Source organism: Scardinius erythrophthalmus (genome assembly GCF_964197995.2).
Source record: "Scardinius erythrophthalmus genome assembly, chromosome: 23".
Classification (NCBI taxonomy): domain Eukaryota; kingdom Metazoa; phylum Chordata; class Actinopteri; order Cypriniformes; family Leuciscidae; genus Scardinius; species Scardinius erythrophthalmus.
In genome coordinates, this window is record NC_138243.1 from 25,232,812 (window position 1) to 25,257,847 (window position 25,036).

General features: G+C 39.2%; 1 protein-coding gene and 1 pseudogene across 2 annotated transcripts; one reads left to right on the plus strand and one right to left on the minus strand.

Moving 5' to 3' along the window:
- Window positions 1-14,875: 14,875 nt before the first annotated feature.
- LOC308684050 (trace amine-associated receptor 13c-like) lies at window positions 14,876-17,344 on the minus strand (annotated as a pseudogene). The gene is made up of 2 exons: window positions 16,737-17,344; window positions 14,876-15,345 (listed from the first exon to the last, which is right to left on the minus strand). The product of its transcript is annotated as a trace amine-associated receptor 13c-like (transcript).
- A 5,101-nt stretch (window positions 17,345-22,445) lies between these two features.
- LOC308683469 (trace amine-associated receptor 9-like) lies at window positions 22,446-23,444 on the plus strand (the record flags this gene model as incomplete). The annotated part of the gene is made up of 1 exon (XM_081353934.1): window positions 22,446-23,444. One exon carries the CDS (start codon window positions 22,446-22,448, stop codon window positions 23,442-23,444), a length of 999 nt encoding a protein of 332 aa, XP_081210060.1.
- Between the last annotated feature and the right edge of the window lie 1,592 nt (window positions 23,445-25,036).

Here is a 25,036-nt window from a genome sequence, read left to right on the forward strand (position 1 = left end):
TTTTATACTCAGAACACACAAATACACGGTAAAAAAATACATTTTATTTTTCCCACAAAAACAATGTACATCCCAACCAACACAAAGTTGGACATACAGTGGTCTACTTACAAAACAACAGAAGAACTGACTGTATACAGTTAAGGTGATGATACAGGGCAACTTTTTGAGCAATGTTGCAGGGCAATCTTGCCGAGTGATTGTTGCTTGGGCACTTTCCCATTGAAAACGGGCAATACATTTCTATCTGGATAATTTAGATCGGTCGTGGGCTCTGTGTCTCATCTGGTTGCCCGTTGACGGCAACATTGCCCAGCAACATTGCTCAAAAAGTTGCCCTGTGTATCATCACCTTTACAGTAAAATAAAATAAAATAAAATGTTGGCATCCATTGCTCCATTGAAGAGCTGACCTGTTGCCCTTTTATGCTAAAGCTCTGATTGCTAATTGTAAAACTGTGTGACGGGTGTTTGCCAATGTGATGAGTCAGTGTGTATATCTGAATGGCAGTGTGTTCCTTGTGAAAACAAGAGATTTTCTGCATGAAAATTGTGCCAAAAGCAGAGAATTGTGTTTAGTGTTTTGAAAAAAGTGTGTTTTAGAACTGCAATTTGAGTGTAAAGCAGGAATTGTGCTTGTAGTTTAGCAGAATTGGTTCAGGCGGTTGGTGAATGAGTTACATGTTGTGGTCATTGTGTCTCAAGTACCAGTATTTGTGTGTAAACAATTGAGAAAAACTGTAAGCTATGTTCATTTTTCTTTCTAATGTTATGTCAGGGAATGTCCTTAAACACTAATTAAAGAAATATCTTAGCTTGTTCTCTTCTTAAACCGTTCTTAGCAAGCGAAAAATGAAAGCTTGCTTAATTGACTGTGTGCAGCGCATTGACAAATTGAGTTATGATTGTTAAATCACTATTATTTATATTGAAAAGAGAGTTCTCTGCGCTTCTGTAATCCACAGACAATCCGGTGCAACCAGGGCAGGACAAAACAATTCAAACAAAAGGAATCGCCGGTGCAGCACAGATGTCTACTGATTAAATTATTTATTAAAGGTGCATAACAATAAATAAATGACTAACGTTTCGATGTGGTTACATCTTCATCAGAGTCCTTGGAGAGAATGAGCAATGAAGCCATTAATAAGGATCATCAACAGGTGTGATTAAGGGGGCGTTGGCCACCCAAAAAAGTACATCCCTCTGAACCAAGGTGTCACACTCATAAAACAATCATTAAAGGGCAAGTGCCCACATAAAAAAAAAAAAAAAAAAAAAAAAAAAATATTATAAAGTTCACAATACAATGGGAGTAAAAATATATTAATCTTAAACACTGTATTTTAATATACTTAGGTGTTTAAAGGAAGCATGTTAAACTCAATTCATCATTTAGACCTAGAGGTTCTCGAGTGTTAAGTGTATGTATCCAAAACGCTTCCCTGCATAGGAGTTTATTAATAATGTCACCACCTCTGGGTGAAGGTAAGATTTTCTCAATTCCCCAAAACTTCAAAGAAGCAGGGGAACCATGATTGGCCTGCTTATAGTGCCTCGCCATGGCATATGTTAAGTTCTGAGTACGAATTGCTGTTTTGTGTTCAGCTATCCTCAGTTTAAGTTGACGTTTTGTTTGACCTATGTACACCAGTCCACAGGGACACTTCAGAAGGTATACTACATGAGTACTGTTACAGTTAATAAATGAAGAAATAGAATATTTCTTACCAGTACGGGGATGTGAAAAATCTTTCGCATTGGTCGAGTTGGAGCATTGCGCACAATTGCCACATTTATAGAAACCCAGAGGTGGGCTAGGAAGCCAAGTAGTAGAAGGTGGGATACTCATATCTGAATGAACCAATCGGTCACGAATGTTACGGGCACGTCTAAAAATGAACCTGGGCGGCTCAGCGCAGATGTCTTTGAGTGTCGGGTCACTATTAAGAACGTGCCAATGTTTGCGAATGATGTTCTTTATTCTTCCTGCTGTTGGAGTGTAGCTAGTTGAAAAAAATACTTTAGATGTCGTATGAGGCTTAGGTTTTTTCTTTAATAATGAGGCACGGTCTGTGTTAAAAGCCCTATCCCATGCTTTAGAAATATCAGATTTATCATAACCTCTTTGATCAAAAAGACGCGCTAGGTGGGCTGCTTTTGACATAAATTCACTTGTGGTACTACAATTTCTTCTGACTCGTAAGAACTGGCCCACTGGTATATTACGAATCAAGTGAGGTGAGTGATTACTGTCTGCTCTTAACAGGGTATTCCTGCTAAGAGGTTTACGGTAGATAGTAGATTGTAAGATATTATTTACATCCTTAGAAATGGTAAGGTCTAAGAAATCAATGGACTGCTTGTTAAACTCCATAGTAAAAGACAAATAATCTGTAGTAGAATTTACATAAGTCAGAAAATTATTTAACTCACTAAGTGTGCCCTTCCATATTAGTAGAATATCATCTATATATCTGCGCCAAAGTGATATTTTGGAATGGAACGGGTTATTTTCAGTGTTCTCTATATATTTTTCTTCCCATAGGCCCATCACCAAACAAGCATATGAGGGTGCAAACGAGGACCCCATTGCAGTCCCCTGAAGTTGTAAATAGAATTTATCATAGTATTTGAAAAAGTTGTTAGATAAAATGATCTCGACAAGATTAACAAGGAATTCTGAAGGAGGCAAAACATCAATGGGGCGTTTGGTAAGGTAATACAATATGGCTTGTAGGCCTATATGGTGGGGTATGCATGTATAGAGACTTTGTACATCCAACGATACAAGGACATCATTGCTTTCACACTTCCAATTGTCAATCAAATTTAACACATCAGTTGTATCCCCAAGGTATGATGGTAAACTGTGAACATATTGTCTTAAAAAAAAATCAACAAATTGTGAGAGAGGTTCGGTTAGGCTGCCTATACTAGATACAATAGGGCGCAAAGGAGGGTCATCAAGTCGTTTGTGAATTTTAGGTAAACCATAGAATACTGGACATCGAGGGTGGTCAATAAGTAGAAAAGCCTTTTCTTTATCAGTAATCCAGCCTTTTTTATGAGATGTATCGATAAATTCATTAATCATATTTTTTGTGCTGGAAGTAGGATTGTGAGGAAGGAGCTGATAATGTTTTTCATCATTTAATAATTTAAATATACCACAATCGTAGTTCTTTAAGCCCATAACCACAACAGCGCCTCCCTTGTCAGCTGGACGAATAATAATGTCATGTCTAGATTCCAAAGAGCGTAGCGCATCCAGTTCACTTTTTTCCATATTTTTATTTTTGGGAGGAAAGGGCCTACTTATTTTAGCCATGTCTTGCTCAACTAGCTGACTAAAAGTGACAATGGTAGGATTTAAATTAGAAGAGGGTAAAAACCTTGATTTCTTTTTAAAGGGAGTCATTTCTCTAGGGGTCTCCTTAGTATTAGAATCATAGTTTCTACATACAGTATGACCATTGGATAAGACATTGGACCTAGAAAAGAAATGTTTAAGGTGAAGCTGTCTAAAGAATTTGAATGAGTCCACTTTAAGAGAGAAAGAGTCACTTTGATTCGACGGGGCAAAGGAAAGTCCTTTGCGAAGCACTACTTTCTCTGTATCCGTGAGGTCAATGTCCGAAATATTGATTACAGTCTCCTCTGGAGGTTCCGCGGGGACCAGCGCGTGGGTGGTGGGGCTTCTCTTCTTCTTCCCCCTTGAGCCCCGCCTCGTCTTTGTCTTTCGCGTTTGTAACCTCGATCCAAAAAAGAAGTGGAGTTGGGATATGGTGAAGCGCCGCCTCCGACGTCACTCAGATCTTCAGAGGAGTCTCTCTCACTCGCTGTAGAAAGAGGCGTGTACCTATTTGTTTTAGGCATGGGTGGACGGTTGTTCCTAGGAAACCTCCTTCTGCTTCCTTGCCAATCATATACTGTCCCGTCTGCATAGTCTTTAGTGTCCCGTTCATATTTCCTTATCTTATAGGTCTTGTTGTGGTTATGGTTGTGGTTATGGGCTTAAAGAACTACGATTGTGGTATATTTAAATTATTAAATGATGAAAAACATTATCAGCTCCTTCCTCACAATCCTACTTCCAGCACAAAAAATATGATTAATGAATTTATCGATACATCTCATAAAAAAGGCTGGATTACTGATAAAGAAAAGGCTTTTCTACTTATTGACCACCCTCGATGTCCAGTATTCTATGGTTTACCTAAAATTCACAAACGACTTGATGACCCTCCTTTGCGCCCTATTGTATCTAGTATAGGCAGCCTAACCGAACCTCTCTCACAATTTGTTGATTTTTTTTTAAGACAATATGTTCACAGTTTACCATCATACCTTGGGGATACAACTGATGTGTTAAATTTGATTGACAATTGGAAGTGTGAAAGCAATGATGTCCTTGTATCGTTGGATGTACAAAGTCTCTATACATGCATACCCCACCATATAGGCCTACAAGCCATATTGTATTACCTTACCAAACGCCCCATTGATGTTTTGCCTCCTTCAGAATTCCTTGTTAATCTTGTCGAGATCATTTTATCTAACAACTTTTTCAAATACTATGATAAATTCTATTTACAACTTCAGGGGACTGCAATGGGGTCCTCGTTTGCACCCTCATATGCTTGTTTGGTGATGGGCCTATGGGAAGAAAAATATATAGAGAACACTGAAAATAACCCGTTCCATTCCAAAATATCACTTTGGCGCAGATATATAGATGATATTCTACTAATATGGAAGGGCACACTTAGTGAGTTAAATAATTTTCTGACTTATGTAAATTCTACTACAGATTATTTGTCTTTTACTATGGAGTTTAACAAGCAGTCCATTGATTTCTTAGACCTTACCATTTCTAAGGATGTAAATAATATCTTACAATCTACTATCTACCGTAAACCTCTTAGCAGGAATACCCTGTTAAGAGCAGACAGTAATCACTCACCTCACTTGATTCGTAATATACCAGTGGGCCAGTTCTTACGAGTCAGAAGAAATTGTAGTACCACAAGTGAATTTATGTCAAAAGCAGCCCACCTAGCGCGTCTTTTTGATCAAAGAGGTTATGATAAATCTGATATTTCTAAAGCATGGGATAGGGCTTTTAACACAGACCGTGCCTCATTATTAAAGAAAAAACCTAAGCCTCATACGACATCTAAAGTATTTTTTTCAACTAGCTACACTCCAGCAGCAGGAAGAATAAAGAACATCATTCGCAAACATTGGCACGTTCTTAATAGTGACCCGACACTCAAAGACATCTGCGCTGAGCCGCCCAGGTTCATTTTTAGACGTGCCCGTAACATTCGTGACCGATTGGTTCATTCAGATATGAGTATCCCACCTTCTACTACTTGGCTTCCTAGCCCACCTCTGGGTTTCTATAAATGTGGCAATTGTGCGCAATGCTCCAACTCGACCAATGCGAAAGATTTTTCACATCCCCGTACTGGTAAGAAATATTCTATTTCTTCATTTATTAACTGTAACAGTACTCATGTAGTATACCTTCTGAAGTGTCCCTGTGGACTGGTGTACATAGGTCAAACAAAACGTCAACTTAAACTGAGGATAGCTGAACACAAAACGGCAATTCGTACTCAGAACTTAACATATGCCATGGCGAGGCACTATAAGCAGGCCAATCATGGTTCCCCTGCTTCTTTGAAGTTTTGGGGAATTGAGAAAATCTTACCTTCACCCAGAGGTGGTGACATTATTAATAAACTCCTATGCAGGGAAGCGTTTTGGATACATACACTTAACACTCGAGAACCTCTAGGTCTAAATGATGAATTGAGTTTAACATGCTTCCTTTAAACACCTAAGTATATTAAAATACAGTGTTTAAGATTAATATATTTTTACTCCCATTGTATTGTGAACTTAATAATATTTTTATTTATTTATTTATTTATTTTTTATGTGGGCACTTGCCCTTTAATGATTGTTTTATGAGTGTGACACCTTGGTTCAGAGGGATGTACTTTTTTGGGTGGCCAACGCCCCCTTAATCACACCTGTTGATGATCCTTATTAATGGCTTCATTGCTCATTCTCTCCAAGGACTCTGATGAAGATGTAACCACATCGAAACGTTAGTCATTTATTTATTGTTATGCACCTTTAATAAATAATTTAATCAGTAGACATCTGTGCTGCACCGGCGATTCCTTTTGTTTGCACTATTATTTATAGTTTGTTCATTATTATATTTATGAGAATTTTAATATTTCATTTGCATGATAAATTTTACAACACTGTTAATCTAAGGAATGATGGTGGGGGGTTCATCACATTCATCAAAAACTTTTTGGAATTTTGAAGCCAAATGCAGTTGCCAGAAGAAAAATGTTAAAGGTAGGCAATAGCCTATAAACGAACTACACCACTTTCCCACAAATTCAACGTCACCATCACTAATAAGCTTCCAACAGCTCTTTCAGGTTTATCTAAAAACTTTTTCCCAGAACGTTTGAGTTAAAATAGTTTGTAAGAGCACATAACTATAACAATCCTGTAAAAGCGGACTGAGTTTACCTGTTTGCGTGATGATGTTTAATCTCCTCGACAGTCTCTGTAGTCCCATTTAGCCACTTGTTAGCAACCGCCTTTTTCCAGACATATAACAGCTTCAAAAATACGAGTGGGGTAATATTGATGTATTTTATGTTTTAGAATTAAATGTGAAAGTGTCTTGAGCTTGTGTTCCCCACAGACCTTATTTCAGCCATTTAACTAAAACCCTATTCAAAAAACCCATTGACTTCGCGACAATGGAACTGAAAATGTTAAAATGCTAACTCGCTTCCGCGTTTTGGCCTAGAAAGTGATGTCATACCTGCACCACTCTTTTAGTGATGTGTCACAATTGTTTCTGCTGATGTGTGAAATTGAATATATATATATATATATATATATATATATATATATATATATATATATATATATATACAGTCAGGTCCATAACTAGATGTACCGCATCACGGTACAAAATATGACCGCCGCTCAGGCCTGCACTGGCTTTCCACAAAAATAAATGACGTGGAGTAATTTGGCTGTATTGCGTGTTTATGTATATACCTAAAAAAAAGTAATAGTATGTGCATGTCTGTGTGTGTGTGTGTGTGTGTGTGTGTGTGTGTGTGTTTGTGTCTGTGTGTGTGTGTGTGTGTGTGTCTGTGCGTGTATGTATGTGTGGGTACATGTGTGCGCGTGTGTGTGTGTGTCTGTGCATGTGGATTTGTATGTGTGTGTATGGGTGTGTGTCTGTGCGTGTGGATGTCAGTGTGTGTGCATGCTTGCGTTTGTTTGTATTCCTGCATGTGTGTGTGTGACAGTATCATCCTAAACCAGCAACCCTTCGCTCAACAGCACCATCTACAGGCCGATGAGTGTACAGTCACTAAATGTGCACATAAATGAATTTATTTTATACCCCCCCATGGATGAAATTCTACAAAACTTAGCAGAGGATACCCCCAGAAGATGTCAAGTTAATCATACACATGAAATATGGTGCAGTTCTGAACATCTCCACTGAAGATAGGGGCGATTAAAGCAGAATAATATTGCATTTTCATTTTTTATGGGAGGGGCGCAAATCACAAATGAGTGATTATGGGCTAGGTTGATGTGGGCCCTTAAGAGCAACATACCATAAAAATTTCTTCATCCTCGGTGCCACGGTTCAGGTAGTTATTTAGGAAAAACTGCATTTTTGGGGGTTTGGGGGGGGGCCAGCGCGGGGGGGGAGTGGCCCCCGGGGACCAAACGAAATTTTTCCGTAGAAGTCTAGTGGGGCTACATGCCCAACAAATTTCATGTTCCCCGGTGTTTCGGTGTCCCTGGTATCGTTGACGAAAAATTTACGGGGGCCCCAGCGCGGGGGGGGGGGGGGGAAGTGGCCTCCGGGGACCAAACGAAATTTTTCCGTAAAAGTCTAGTAGACCAACATACCATAAAAATGTCTTCATCCTCGGTGCCACGGTTCAGGTAGTTATTTAGGAAAAACTGCATTTTTTGGGGTTTGGGGGGGCCCAGCGCGGGGGGGGAGTGGCCCCCGGGGACCAAACGAAATTTTTCCGTAGAAGTCTAGTGGGGCTACATGCCCACCAAATTTCATGTTCCCCGGTGCTTCGGTGTCCCTGGTATCGTTGACGAAAAATTTACGGGGGCCCCAGCGCGGGGGGGGAAGTGGCCCCCGGGGACCAAATGAAATTTTTCCGTAAAAGTCTAGTAGACCAACATACCACAAAAATTTCTTCATCCTCGGTGCCACGGTTCAGGTAGTTATTTAGGAAAAACTGCATTTTTTGGGGTTTGGGGGGGCCCAGCGCGGGGGGGGAGTGGCCCCCGGGGACCAAACGAAATTTTTCCTTAGAAGTGTAGTGGGGCTACATGCCCACCAAATTTCATGTTCCCCGGTGCTTCGGTGTCCCTGGTATCGTTGACGAAAAATTTACGGGGGCCCCAGCGCGGGGGGGGAAGTGGCCCCCGGGGACTAAACAAAATTTTTCCGTAAAAGTCTAGTAGACCAACATACCATAAAAATTTCTTCATCCTCGGTGCCACGGTTCAGGTAGTTATTTAGGAAAAACTGCATTTTTTGGGGTTTGGGGGGGCCCAGCGCGGGGGGGGAGTGGCCCCCGGGGACCAAACGAAATTTTTCCTTAGAAGTCTAGTGGGGCTACATGCCCACCAAATTTCATGTTCCCCGGTGCTTCGGTGTCCCTGGTATCGTTGACGAAAAATTTACGGGGGCCCCAGCGCGGGGGGGGAAGTGGCCCCCGGGGACCAAATGAAATTTTTCCATAAAAGTCTAGTAGACCAACATACCATAAAAATTTCTTCATCCTCGGTGCCACGGTTCAGGTAGTTATTTAGGAAAAACTGCATTTTTTGGGGTTTGGGGGGGCCCAGCGCGGGGGGGGAGTGGCCCCCGGGGACCAAACGAAATTTTTCCTTAGAAGTCTAGTGGGGCTACATGCCCACCAAATTTCATGTCCCCCGGTGCTTCGGTGTCCCTGGTATCGTTGAAGAAAAATTTACGGGGGCCCCAGCACGGGGGGGGGGGGAAGTGGCCCCCGGGGACCAAATGAAATTTTTCCATAAAAGTCTAGTAGACCAACATACCATAAAAATTTCTTCATCCTCGGTGCCACGGTTCAGGTAGTTATTTAGGAAAAACTGCATTTTTTGGGGTTTGGGGGGGCCCAGCGCGGGGGGGGAGTGGCCCCCGGGGACCAAACGAAATTTTTCCTTAGAAGTCTAGTGGGGCTACATGCCCACCAAATTTCATGTTCCCCGGTGCTTCGGTGTCCCTGGTATCGTTGACGAAAAATTTACGGGGGCCCCAGCGCGGGGGGGGAAGTGGCCCCCGGGGACTAAACAAAATTTTTCCGTAAAAGTCTAGTAGACCAACATACCATAAAAATTTCTTCATCCTCGGTGCCACGGTTCAGGTAGTTATTTAGGAAAAACTGCATTTTTTGGGGTTTGGGGGGGCCCAGCGCGGGGGGGGAGTGGCCCCCGGGGACCAAACGAAATTTTTCCTTAGAAGTCTAGTGGGGCTACATGCCCACCAAATTTCATGTTCCCCGGTACTTCGGTGTCCCTGGTATCGTTGACGAAAAATTTACGGGGGCCCCAGCGCAGGGGGGGGAGTGGCCCCCGGGGACCAAATTAAATTTTTCCAGAAAAGTCTAGTAGACCAACATAGCATAAAAATCTCTTCATCCTCGGTGCCACGGTTCAGGTAGTTATTTAGGAAAAACAGCATTTTTTGGGGTTTGGGGGGGCCCAGCGCGGGGGGGGAGTGGCCCCCGGGGACCAAACGAAATTTTTCCTTAGAAGTCTAGTGGGGCTACATGCCCACCAAATTTCATGTTCCCCGGTGCTTCGGTGTCCCTGGTATCGTTGACGAAAAATTTACGGGGGCCCCAGCGCGGGGGGGGAAGTGGCCCCCGGGGACTAAACAAAATTTTTCCGTAAAAGTCTAGTAGACCAACATACCATAAAAATTTCTTCATCCTCTGTGCCACGGTTCAGGTAGTTATTTAGGAAAAACTGCATTTTTTGGGGTTTGGGGGGGCCCAGCGCGGGGGGGGAGTGGCCCCCGGGGACCAAACGAAATTTTTCCTTAGAAGTCTAGTGGGGCTACATGCCCACCAAATTTCATGTTCCCCGGTGCTTCGGTGTCCCTGGTATCGTTGACGAAAAATTTACGGGGGCCCCAGCGCGGGGGGGGGAAGTGGCCCCCGGGGACCAAATGAAATTTTTCCATAAAAGTCTAGTAGACCAACATACCATAAAAATTTCTTCATCCTCGGTGCCACGGTTCAGGTAGTTATTTAGGAAAAACTGCATTTTTTGGGGTTTGGGGGGGCCCAGCGCGGGGGGGGAGTGGCCCCCGGGGACCAAACGAAATTTTTCCTTAGAAGTCTAGTGGGGCTACATGCCCACCAAATTTCATGTTCCCCGGTACTTCGGTGTCCCTGGTATCGTTGACGAAAAATTTACGGGGGCCCCAGCGCGGGGGGGGGAGTGGCCCCCGGGGACCAAATTAAATTTTTCCAGAAAAGTCTAGTAGACCAACATAGCATAAAAATCTCTTCATCCTCGGTGCCACGGTTCAGGTAGTTATTTAGGAAAAACAGCATTTTTTGGGGTTTGGGGGGGCCCAGCGCGGGGGGGGAGTGGCCCACTTTTTAAGGGACCAAAAGTAATGGGACAGATTAACAATCATAAATCAAACTTTTACTTTTTAATACTTGGTTGCAAATCCTTTGCAGTCAATTACAGCCTGAAGTCTGGAAGGCATAGACATCACCAGTTGCTGGGTTTCATCCCTGGTGAAGCTCTGCCAGGCCTCTACTGCAACTGTCTTCAGTTCCTGCTTGTTCTTGGGGCATTTTCCCTTCAGTTTTGTCTTCAGCAAGTGAAATGCATGCTCAATCGGATTCAGGTCAGGTGATTGACTTGGCCATTGCATAACATTCCACTTCTTTACCTTAAAAAACTCTTTGGTTGCTTTTGCAGTATGCTTCGGGTCAATGTCCATCTGCACTGTGAAGCGCCGTCCAATGAGCTCTGAAGCATTTGGCTGAATATGAGCAGATAATATTGCCCGAAACACTTCAGAATTCATCCTGCTGCTTTTGTCAGCAGTCACATCATCAATAAATACAAGAGAACCAGTTCCATTGGCAGCCATACATGCCCACGCCATGACATTACCACCACCATGCTTCACTGATGAGGTGGTATGCTTTGGATCATGAGCAGTTCCTTTCCTTCTCCATACTCTTCTCTTCCCATCACTCTGGTACAAGTTGATCTTTGTCTCATCTGTCCAAAGGATGTTGTTCCAGAACTGTGAAGGCTTTTTTAGATGTTGTTTGGCAAACTCTTATCTGGCCTTCCTGTTTTTGAGGCTCCCAATGGTTCACATCTTGTGGTGAACCCTCTTTATTCACTCTGGTGAAGTCTTCTCTTGATTTTTGACTTTGACACACATACACCTACCTCCTGGAGAGTGTTCTTGATCTGGCCAAATGTTGTGAAGAAAAGCATGTTGTGACCAAATGCTTCAGAACTCATTGGACGGCGCTTCACAGTGCAGATGGACAATGACCCAAAGCATACTGTGAAAGCAACCAAAGAGTTTTTTAAGGTAAAGAAGTGGAATGTTATGCAATGGCCAAGTCAATCACCTGACCTGAATCCGATTGAGCATGCATTTCACTTGCTGAAGACAAAACTGAAGGGAAAATGCCCCAAGAACAAGCAGGAACTGAAGACAGTTGCAGTAGAGGCCTGGCAGAGCATCACCAGGGATGAAATCCAGCAACTGGTGATGTCTATGCGTTCCAGACTTCAGGCTGTAAATGACTGCAAAGGATTTGCAACCAAGTATTAAAAAGTAAAAGTTTGATTTATGATTGTTAATCTGTCCCATTACTTTTGGTCCCTTAAAAAGTGGGTGGCACATATACAAACTGTTGTAATTCCTACACCGTTCACCTGATTTGGATGTAAATACCCTCAAATTAAAGCTGAAAGTCTGCAGTTAAAGCACATCTTGTTCGTTTCATTTCAAATCCATTGTGGTGGTGTATAGAGCCAAAAAGATTAGAATTGTGTCAATGTCCCAATATTTATGGACCTGACTGTATATATATATGAAAATGTAAACACCTACAGTGCTGGCCAAAAATATTAGAATGGTAAGATTTTTTAATGTTTTAAAATAAGTCTCTTCTGCTCACCAAGGCTTCATTTATTTGATCCAAAATACAGCAAAGTCTTCAGTGTCACATGATCCTTCAGAAATCATTCTAATATGATGATTTGATGCTCAATAAACATTTATTATTATTTCAGATTTCAGATAAATGCTGTTCTTTTAAACTTTCTATTCATCAAAGAATCCTGAAAAGAAATTGTACACAACTGTTGTCATCGTTGATAATGATAATAAATGTTTCCTGAGCAGCAAATCGGCATATTAGAATGATTTCTGAAGGATCACGTGACACTGAAGTAATGTTGCTGAAAATTCAACAGAGCATGATGCCAGCATGTGCTACGCTATAGTAATACTCTAAGCATAAAGATAAACAACACACAATAATATTGCAGAAAATAGTGTTTTTTATTACACTGAACGATTTAGTATTGATACTTTTTAGTTTTTAATGAAAGGTTTATTTACATTTTACATTAACATTTAAGGGTGGTTCTTCAACTACGGGCACTTTTGGCCTTGTGAACTTGATGTAAAAAAAATTGTTCAAATCAAAATGGTCACAGTCTAACAGTTAAATATAACTAGTCTAGTTTAATGATCCATAAGAGAACGCACTTACATTATAAGACAAATTGGTGTTTTTTGACACATTTTCCGATCCGCACTGAACAAATGTCATTTCCATCACATGCAAATATTTGATTATTATTTAAAATTCTTATGATATACATAATTTCTTAACAGTGTAAAACCACTTCCACACATAGTTTTACCAATTTATACCTATATTGCAATTACCATAGATTTGTGGATTAAGTAAATTAATTGTCATGAGGCCCAAACACAAAGCTTACATCCACCACAACCTGAAATATAATATTGCATTGGTTAGATACATTTCAGAAAAATAACTACTTGTGTTATTACATTAAGTGGAACATTATCCCATAAAATATGCAGAATTTTTTAATGAGTGATTAGAATTTTGTACATATTTTTAAAAAAGTTATGAGGTGGTGGAAATGACTGGGTGTTGTGGAAATGACAATGAATGGACGTCCATGTAGAAAAACAGAAAACATTTAGTTGAAACCCATTTAACAAATCATTAGTCATTAGTCTGTTTGGTTCCATAACCAGATGAACAGTTACAGTCTTACTGTAAACAACTTTAAGCACAAATAGTGAGACCTTTATCCAGTTGACCTCCGCAGCATCTTAAAAATAGATGAAAAGGCATTTAAACAAATATATATTTGAATAAATACATTAGTGTTGTACATTTCAATAAATAAAACATTCATGTGTAGCCACTCAATCTAAGAATTCCACCTGTAAGCATAAATGTCATTTCCACCACACCTTTGTCATTTCCACCCAAGAAGGTAATGTGGTGGAAATGACTGTGGTGGAAATGATAATCCTACAGTATTTTGTAAAAAAATCCAAGCTAGTATTACATATTAGCTATGAATTGGTACAGTAGTTAGCATTGCATGCATGCAAAATACATCTATTTGTGTTAAAAAATCAATTTATTTACAAACTCATTTATTGTTACGCCATGTTTGGAAATGACATACAATAAAAATATTTTCATTTTAAGCAACATTTACCTTGAGTTTTCTTATCCAAGTTGCTGAAGAAATTTAAAATCTCCTCCATGTCAGACATGTGCTGTGATGTCATTGTTCATCTCCATAGAAACTACCCAAACAATCTTTCAAAAAAACTTTTTAAAGGGACATTACAGCGTTGTGGTGGAAATGACGGCAATACTGTGGGACAACTACATTTTGTTTATAAAATCACATTAATAGTTGTCTGACCTTAAATACCTCAATTATGTTTTGATTCTTTTACTGAAACTTTATTCAGTCATAATAAAAAAAAAAGATAAATAATTTTTTTACACTTCTTTTTTACACTTTTTCATTATTGAAGATCAAAAGTCTTGGTGTGGGACAAGCACAAAACAGCAATATTTGCATGTATAATGATGTTTAAAAAGGTGAAAAAACCATCGTAGACTACCGGTAAAAAGTTCCTAAAGTACTTTCATTGTAAATTTAACTATGAAAGTGTTCATTTTTCAAAATTAAATGTTTTTTATAAAATATGATCAAAGGACATGAAAGTGCCCGTAGTCTAAGAATTGCCCTTAATCATTTAGCAGATGCTTTTATCCAAAGCAGCTTTCAAATGAGAACAACAGAAGCAATCAGACCAACAAGATGGCAACAGAATAAAAGTGCTGTAACAAGCCTCAGTTAGTCTAGCACAGTACACATATTTATGATCATGATTTCTGTCACAATCTGGAAATGTCTCTTTTTATTATTCTTGAAGGATGCATACAATGCAGCCTAAGAATCTTGATAAATTTGGTGTCTTGAGGCAGCATAATTGAGTAGCTTGATTTTTGGACTGCACTAATGATGCATTAAAATGCGACAATATATAGGCAATTCATTAGGGTTAGCGTAAGTATCTTACTCCATCTATCTGTATGCATTACAACTCAGGAACACATTATAACGTTGCAATTTCTGCAATTATTCAGTGACTGATCTCAGAGATCAAAGTAAAAAAATTAACCAATTATGAATGACAATCTGTAAAAATGTCCACCAGAGAGGATGCTGGCTGAAGTATTCTAAGTGTGAGAATGTGCTTAACAGACATTTTAAACCAGCGATAAAACAAAGCATAGACAAGAGGATTCAGACCTGAGTTAACATACAAGGTCCATGTTAGTAATGTCATTGTAGTGGAAGAGATTGCAGTGGTTTCTGTTAAAGAACAGATATAGAACGGAATGCCACAAAATAGATAAACTGTCACAATGATTCCTAATGTCATTGCAGCTTTACTCTCAGATTTTCTCCTAACTGAAACTTCCATTACACATTTACCACCCTTCAGAGAGTTTATAACTTTCACTTGCTGTTGTGCGACATAAAATATCCTCAGATATAAAGTTATAATCAGGATACAAGGAAATAGGAAGAAAAAAGATTAAATCAGTGAATCTCCAAGCAGGAGTAATCATAACAATACACCAGTGGCGGCTGCTGGTCTTTCAAAGAGGGGAAGCTCATTTTCGGCCTACATCATAAAAATTATTCATTTATACGTAAATTCTACGTTCCTTTTCAAGAAAATGCTCTGTGAAAAATGAATGTAATAATATAATAAAAGTATAAATAATAATATAATAAAGTATAATAATAATGCTAGCCTACTAATAATAAGATATTTTAAGAATTATTTTGAAATTATTACTAATAATAATAATATAAAAAATACAATAAGTAATAATATAATAAAGGTATAAATGTATAATTGTGTGAAATGTATTATAAAAAAAATATGTGTATTCATATTAAACCCTTTTAAACGTAAATTTAAAATATTCTGGCTGACCCCTGTGAGTTTCCATGGTGACGCGTCATTGCTTGTCACGTGACAAATCTGCTTTTATTTAATTTTTTTATTCAAAATATTCACAAATTTATAAAGTTATAAATAAATAAATTAATAAAGTTAGCTATGGCATGAAATATTTGATATTCCGATTGTCAAATATATGCAAGTGGAAGTGTTATGTTGTTTAAACACATTTAAAACGATTGCGTTAGTTTGTGCCACTGTTCAGAGAATCGGATCTGTTGGATTTAACGTTACAGCACGTGAATTCATCCACTTCTCCCGAAATACATGAAAGTAAGTGGCCGGTGAACTGGGAGAAGAATATAGTTAGCTTAAAATTAAAGTTACTTACACAACACAATACTTACACAATCTGATGAATAAACTGAGTTTGCCGTTGCCCATCACTGCGGATTACTGGAGTTCATTAAACACACCATTATTGAAAATTGGCTAGCAATTTCGACAAGCAAATACCAAGAAATAGGTTGCAGCAGTTTGTCTTTGAAAAATCCGCGATGGGACTGAGCTCGAACAGCTTCAACATCAGCGACTTTTTTTATTGTATGAAATCGCTGTCAATCAAAAGGAGACACAGCCTTTCGACAGACCCTCCAATCATCACGCGGAAGCCCGGAGTCCAGGCCAGCCCACTCCCCGTTCACCCCCAGAGAAGCTGAGCTTCCATGGGCGGGACATAATCGCAGCATTTATCCAATCACCGTCTAGTTTCGAAGCGCTGAAAAAAACTGTTTGAAGCAGCCCCATAGAAGTCAATGGAAGCTGGGCTTCAACAGGAAAATGCACTGGCTGTGACGCTACGGTTATGTATGAGAAGGAAATCGAGTCAGCAGACCTGCTGTATGTAACTGATTCTGAACGAACTCTTCTTTGAGACGAACGTTTTCTAACGCATTTTAGTCAATAAAATGTTAATACAATAGTACATATTTGACCGTTAATTTTTTTGACATTATAGGGGAAGCCGAGCATCCCTTGCAGTCTTAAACAAATCGCCACTGCAATACACTGACCGTAACAACCATCTGGTCTGTGTAAGGTATTCAAATATCCATTACTAATTACAAAGGCTATATTGTAAACTGAACAGGAAAACCAGCAGAGACAGATGCTTATTAAAGTTTTAGTTGTGGTTATTTTCTGTGGGTACAGTAAAGGGTGACACACAGCCACATAACGATCAACAGCAATTAAAACTAAATTACTTAGAGATGTAGAAAGAAGCAGTCCGAGAGTAATTACGAAGAGTCCACAGTAAGTGTCTCCAAAGTACCAACACGTCTCAATCAAATTTATGGCATCCAGAGGCATCACAATTAGTCCAATAAACAGGTCGGCCACAGCCAGAGAGAGAATAATCAGGTTGGTTGGAGTGTGAAGCTTCTTGAAGTGAGAGATGGAGATGATCACCAGCAGGTTCAGAAACACAGTCCATGCTGACAGCAGTGAGAAAAACACATACATGATATTGTATTCATGATTGGAGCGTATTTCCTTGACACATGATGAGTTGATGGAAGGAAAGCAGTATTGAGTCTCATGATCCTTTGTCTCATAGGCCATGAGTGAGTCTCCTCCTGTTAGGAGATTGTTCTGCTCTCCTTTCTGTCCTTTCATTTATATAGTGTCTGGATCAGACAGACCAACCCATCTACCTAATTGTAGTTATAATAATAATATAATTATTATATTCTAAGTCTCAACTCAATAAGGTAGTATTTTGAAAGTCAGTGGGCTCCAAACAACATTGGAAACAACTTCTGTCATTGATCTGTCATTGCACTGACAGAAACACACATTAATACATTTTCCAATATATATATATATATTTATTTTTTTTTTTTTTTGAAAAAGAAAGAAATGCATATTGGTTTGGAAGCACATGAGGGTGAGCAAATTATGACAGAATTATTAATGCATTTATTTTGGATTAACTATCTAAAAGAATGAATATAATTTAGGATCCTCTCACTGTCCATGACTGGGTCATCTAGGTTGTGATGCAGCAAAAATTATGCTGACAAATCATGCTAGAGAAGGTGTTCTAGCTAAATAATCAGAGGTGTAATTGATCACATTACCTATGAACATGTTTCACTAACAAGGCAAAGCATACAGTGCAAAAAGTACAAGACAAACACAAGGCATTTGTTGTACATTTCAGAGTAACAAAGAATGACAACAACAACTAAAACAATATAGCTGCAAGCAGCGATACAGGGCCAAGTCCCTGAAGCAGCTGCAACAGCAGTGCAGAGCAGGAAGAGCAAAAACAGCAGAAATTGAACATACATGAAAAAAACAGCTGGTTCAGAAGTACAAGTGAAAATGAACTCAAAATGTTCAGATGAGAATGAACACAGAATGAACAAGATGTACTTATTTATAATCCAAGAAAAATAAAGATTAGTACAATGCTTTATAATTACAATATTATATTGTAATTGATGGCAATGTCCTTGTTCTGAGTGAGCCCATACATGTGTGTATCAAATTTGCTGAAAATATCTAATTTTGTTATAGACATTTATATGTATGAGATAGTGCTGCATGATTAATCGTATTGCAATCGCAATCGCGATGTCAAGCCTACGCGATTATATGACGCAAAATGCTGCGATTTTATATTAAATAAACAAATTAGCGCTGTTAACGCAATTAACGCAGCATCTGTTAATTTTTGGCATCCTTTGGCTAGTGTTACATGATCCCGCTCTTATTCATGCAAATGCTTTTAAACCATTCATGCGCCATAAGACAAAAAAGAACGCGCTGCCTGTGAATGTCCTGACTGTGACACACAGAAAGACTCGCGCTAATATCGTGCGTGCGCACAAAACAGCATGCCAGAATACAGTTCTCTTTAAAGCTTGAACGAACAATAACACACACAATTATGCCAAGATGTCTTTTTGTCGAGTAACTTCACAACATAAGAGTAGTCTTATGATGAACGTGAAGAGTTGTGACTCGTGAGAGAATGAGGCGCGTGTGAGATCCGCCTCTGACAGCAGCGGCTGGTCTTACACAGTAGCCAGGACCGTACACAGTAGCCACTAATTATATCTGTCGTTAAAGTTAATCAAAGAACAAAGGGAACAGATAAAAACACTCACTGCTCTTGACTAAAGAACTTTTTTCTTTAGGCAGATTATCACTAATCTGTGTGTGCATTTATTTTCCTTGAGAACCAAGCAAGTTGACTCGCTTGAAACCAAGAAACCATTTGTTTATTATATCGCATATCACATATCGCAATCGCAATATTGACCTCTATTATCGCAATATGACATTTTCCCCAAATCGTCAGTAGCAGTTTTAACATTAGTGACATGGCATCTGACGCACAGAAGCCAATGGCACATGTCACTATGCGCATTGGCACATCCGGTGGCACATCCGGTCTTCATTGGCATGTGCCAGTGGATAGTGGCATGTGTCACTGACATTATTGGCATGTGCCACTGACATCGCGACACACTGACACTGACATGACACCTGACTGACACCGAGTCGCGGAACATGCCACCGTGTTGCGACACCTCCAGTAGTGACTGACAGATTAATCGAACACCTATAGCCTACTGACGTAATTGTGCCATAAAATCCTAAATAAATAGCCTAATTTTGTGATATTTAAAATATCAATTAAACGAATTAAAGTAGGCTACATTAATGTTTTTTTAAACGTGTTATTTATGTCACGTCTGTATTTGATTGGTATGTGTCACTGAATGTTTTGTAATACCAGTGCTATGTTGTTTATCTTGCAAAGTCACAAACTGGCCATTCTTGGAAAGACACGAAATAAATCTATCATGGGTCACTACGAATTCCTATTTAGCACCAAAACTTTGGAACAGTCTTCCTAACATTGTCCGGGAAGCAGACATTAACAGTCGCGTCCGTTACTGTAAACCTTTATTTTTGCGTGATGCTGCACAGACGCACGCCAGTAGGTGTCAGTATAAGTGAGTGTAACTATGTAACACTGGCCAGCGCGAGATTCTTATCTGTGGCTTAAATATTTCAAGTCCTTCCAAAAAGTGTAAACAAATTAATTATTAAAAATCATATGTTTGTTAGGCTATGTATCTGAAAAGGAGTAGGCCTATACCGAGCTACTAGCAATATTCTTTATTTATACAAGTGCAAAAAAGCCCTCAGTGCAACAAACGTTCGGTCGCGCAGGACCTTCCTCGGTACCTTTAATATTTAAAAAATAATTTTATGTAATTATTCAATAAATAAAATACATTTTTGTTCTACAAATTAACGATGTGCATATGGTACATAATCTACATTATACTACGGCAGACAGCTGCAGGTGTCACTACTGGAGGTGTCACAACATAAAGAGATGTACCAGTGGATGTGTCACATGTGTCACTAAAAGTTTTTGCGAAAAGTTCGCAAAGTCACAAACTGGCCATTCTAGGAAAGACACGAAATAAATCTATCATGGGTCACTGCGAATAACGCATTAACAGTCGCGTCCGTTTCTGTAAACCTTTATTTTTGCGTGATGCTGCACAGACGCACGCCAGTAGGTGTCAGTATAAGTGAGTGTTACACGTTTAAAACGTGATGTGCCAATGGATTGCGTCATATGCCACTTGCATAACAATTTGCTTTATGCTATCAAAAAATATGATTTATAACATCGCTAAGTTAATGTGTAGCCTACAACATACATAATTCGATACAATTATTTTGAAATATTTAAGCCACAGATAAGAATCTTGCGCTGGCCAGTGTTACACTCACTTATACTGACACCTACTGGCGTGCGTCTGTGCAGCATCACGCAAAAATAAAGGTTTACAGAAACGGACGCGACTGTTAATGCGTTATTCGCAGTGACCCATGATAGATTTATTTCGTGTCTTTCCTAGAATGGCCAGTTTGTGACTTTGCGAGATAAACAACATAAAGTAGCACTGGTATTACAAAACATTCAGTGGCACATACCAATCAAATACAGACGTGACACAAATAACACGTTTATTAAAATTTTAATGTACTTTAATTCGTTCAATTGATATTTTAAATATCACAAAATTAGGCTATTTATTTAGGATTTTGTGGCACAATTACGTCAGTAGGCTATGCATACAACCGGCGTAGCGTCATAGAACGTCTCTGAAAAGGTTCACGCCCACTTTTAGGGGAAAACAATCCGGCGAGCGCCATACGCAGTAACGGATTGAGGACGTGTACTAACCCTTACAAACATGTAATTTGTATTTAAACATTTTTTTTTTCACACAGTAGGCTAACCCTATTATGTATTTGTATTTAATTATTTTTTTCCACACAGTATTTTGTATTTTATTTTAAATACATTTCCATGTATTTATGCCCATCTCTGCCTGCCATCATCATCAATATCTTGCTGTTATGGAAATATCATGAATTACGGATGATGCAGAAAAGTGCACTACTCTAAATATAAAGACACAATATTATACATTTAAAGATGTTTACTTCTTAAAACCGTAGTAAAATCATTCACTGGCTACCTGGTGACTCGATGAGGTACGAGTAAATGTCCGGGTAAACCACTGGGTGGGTTTGTTAGACCAATTCGACGCTGGTAGAATGAAACGGGATATGTTTTTAAGTTGCCCAAATTAAGTTTATAAATGTATCGTTCACGCTCTATGGAAGGCAGGGTGGACATATAATTACTCGACATATTTCATCTAAGTGATTTCTGAAGTTATACACGTCTGCCGGCTGTGTACGAACGGTGTTTTGTGCCGCTATTTCGTATTGAAGTCTATGGGAAGTCTGGCTTGTTTTCCCCTAAAAAGGGGCGGTTACGAAATTGACAGTTAAGTTCCCGGATGTGCCGGTTGTATGTATAGGTGTTCGATTAATCTGTCAGTCACTACTGGAGGTGTCGCAACACGGTGGCATGTTCCGCGACTCGGTGTCAGTCAGGTGTCATATCAGTGTCAGTGTGTCGCGATGTCAGTGGCACATGCCAATAATGTCAGTGACACATGCCACTATCCACTGGCACATGCCAATGAAGACCGGATGTGCCACCGGATGTGCCAATGCGCATAGTGACATGTGCCATTGGCTTCTGTGCGTCAGATGCCATGTCACTTAATGTTAATACCGCCTCTCCAAATCGTGCAGCCCTAGTATGAGAGCAAAAAAAGAAATGACCCATGGGCAACTTTGATTTAATTTGTTTGCCACTTTTTGGCATTAGTGTAAAAGCCAACAACCTATTTTTCCAAACTTCTGACAGTGTATTCATCTCGATTGGTCTACGGTTTCTTTCAAAGGTATTGGCAAACGTTTTTTAAGCGCTAAATCACGACGCTACACAGACAGTGAGGCCAAACCTAGCATGTTTGGTATCGCTGGACTCATAAAGGAATTATTATAGCTTCTATGAATTGCTCAAGCAACCTGGATAGTAACAAAACCAAAATGACTGTGTGGTGTAAATTAAAGAAAAATCTGAATTCATATTTTTTGTTAGGCCACAAACTATAGAATTATCATCCTCATGCTTATGAATATTTAACTTATGGGTGTGTTTAAAACCATAGCATCAACCCTCCTGTGTAATGATGTGGCCAGGTTTCATTTACTATAAATGAACCCACAAAACTGACACCAAACCAACAAGCTTGAAAATCTTCCCACAGCTACAAAATGTTGCTATGAAGTGGTCTTATTTTTAAAACTTGCTAAAATGCTTAACAGGGTAATAACAGATGCAGACAATCAAGAAATGGACTACTGCTTTTTAAACAACAATTTGTCATGCATCAAAGAAATCAAACCTCAAGTGGAGTACTTTGTTTTGTACATTTTCATATCTTTAGCATCTTTTTTCACTGTGTTTCTGAACCTGCTGGTGATCATCTCCATCTCTCACTTCAAGCAGCTTCACACTCCAACAAACCTGTTCATTCTCTCTCTGGCTGTGGCCGACCTGCTTGTGGGACTGATTGTTATACCACTTATGGGCATCAGATATATTGAGACATGTTGGTACTTTGGAGAGACATTTTGTTCTTTTTTTCCATTTATTCTTTATACTGTTGTTTCGGCATCTCTTGGTAATTTAGTTTTTATATCTATAGATCGTTACATTGCTGTGAAAGATCCTCTGCGATATTCAACAAGGGTCACCACCAACAAAGCTGTTTTTTGTATCATTTTAAACTGGCTATGTTCAAGCATATATTCGGTTATCATGTTATACAATGCTATTTTCTATACGGAGAACCCATTTACATGTTATGGGGACTGTATTGTTACTGTCAAGTTTGAGTATGTTCTCACAGACCTCATTGTTTCATTAGTGGCCCCTTGTTCAGTAATAATATCTTTATATGGGCAGATCTTCTGTGTAGCAAAATATCAAGCTCGGCTCATAAACTCTGTCACAAATGTCAGCAGGTCAGAAAAAAAGGCAGCAAAAACACTGGGGATTGTTATAGCAATTTATCTTCTATGTTGGATACCGTATTACATAGCCTCTCTTTTTCCAGGAAATGATTCAAATGAATCAGCTGTAATGAACATCATGTGTTGGATTATGTATACGAATTCTTGTATGAACCCCCTCATCTATGCACTATTTTATAGATGGTTTAGAATATCAATTAAACACATACTGTCTCTGAAAATATTCAAACCATCATCAGAATACTTAAGTCTGTTCCCTGAGGTAAATGATCAGTGATAATCTATAATGTCAAAGGCATGAAAATGAAAAACAAATGGATTTGTATTATGTATTTTGTTGGCCATATTGTGGTAGTCCACTTTTTGTGACTTTATTTGCAACATCTATGCTGTTTGATAACACTTTTAAAAACAATACACTGTAAACCTGCAGCAGATACAATTGTGTGTCAAAAAATAAATAACTAGGAGATAAACACAACCCACAAAAAAATATATATTACTTGTGTCTCCTTTTCCCCCAATGATATGGTTTCATCTGAATCACACACACACACACACACACACACACACACACACACACACACACACACACACACACACACACACACAAATTCAGCATTCAGACCTTTCAACATCTTTACTGTGACAACATTACTTGGATATTAAGAAAAAGAAAATTCAGCTATGCACAATTAAATCCAAGGAACAGAAAACATCTACTATAATATTACCATTTGCTATTATGTTGTTTGCAAAAAAAAAAGTTATTTTACCAGGGCTACTAAAAATTGGCCATTGATTGAGAAAGAACTTTTTATGGCATCTAAAAGCGGGGGAAACTATATGCAATCCAGACAAACCCTAATGGGCTTGTACATGAAGCTATTAGATGGTGCTGTTAATACACTGAACAGGTTTCCAGAGACATGCTGGGGAGAGCCCAAAATTTGTACCATGAATCTTTGAAATAACTGTGTGCGAACTGTTTTACACGGCATTCTGTGGACTGCCATAGACTGCAAATTAGAAGAAACATAAGAATTAGAACTAACACATATGTTAGGACACAGATATTTTGTGTTTATATCAACTGTCCTTGTGTGTATATTCTCTCTCTCTCTCTCTCTCTCTTTGCCGGGTGGAGGATGTACTCATGGCTATGGGAAAAGTTGTTGGCCATGATAAAATTGTGTCGGCGTCTAGAATGAATAAGGCCGTAGTTGTGTTTTTAAAAGATGAGAAATTCGTGAATATGCTCGTAGAGAGTGGAATAGAAATGTCGGACACATTTGTGCAGGTGACACCTTTACGCTCACCCGCAACGCGCGTCATCATTTCTAACGCACCTCCATTCATTAAAAATAAAGCGATTCTAAAAGAACTTGGTCGCTTTGGGAAGTTTGCGAGTGCAATTAGAGATGTGCCACTTGGCTGTAAGAATAGTGCACTGAAGCACGTCACGTCTTTTCGTAGACAAGTTTTTATGTTTTTGCAAGCACCGACTAAGTTTTTGGATATTTCTTTCCGCGTACAGCACGGTGAAAGCTCGTACCTGATTTTTGCAACAACAGAAAGTATGCGTTGTTTTGAATGTGGGGATTTAGGTCACAAGAAATTGTTGTGCCCTCACAGAAAACAAACCGAGGAGGAAAATGAAGCGACCGGAAACGTTGAAAATAGAACTCAGTCGGATCGTAGTAAAACTAGTGACAAAACTGAAAAAAGACCCACACTGTTAAAAGAGACTTCCGCGCAACCGCAAAATAAAAAAACAAAAAGTACAAAACGAGGATAAAAGCTCAACTAACAGTGGACGCGCACTTCCCCTTGAGGATATAGGCCTATAGCAGCTTTCAGATGGACAGG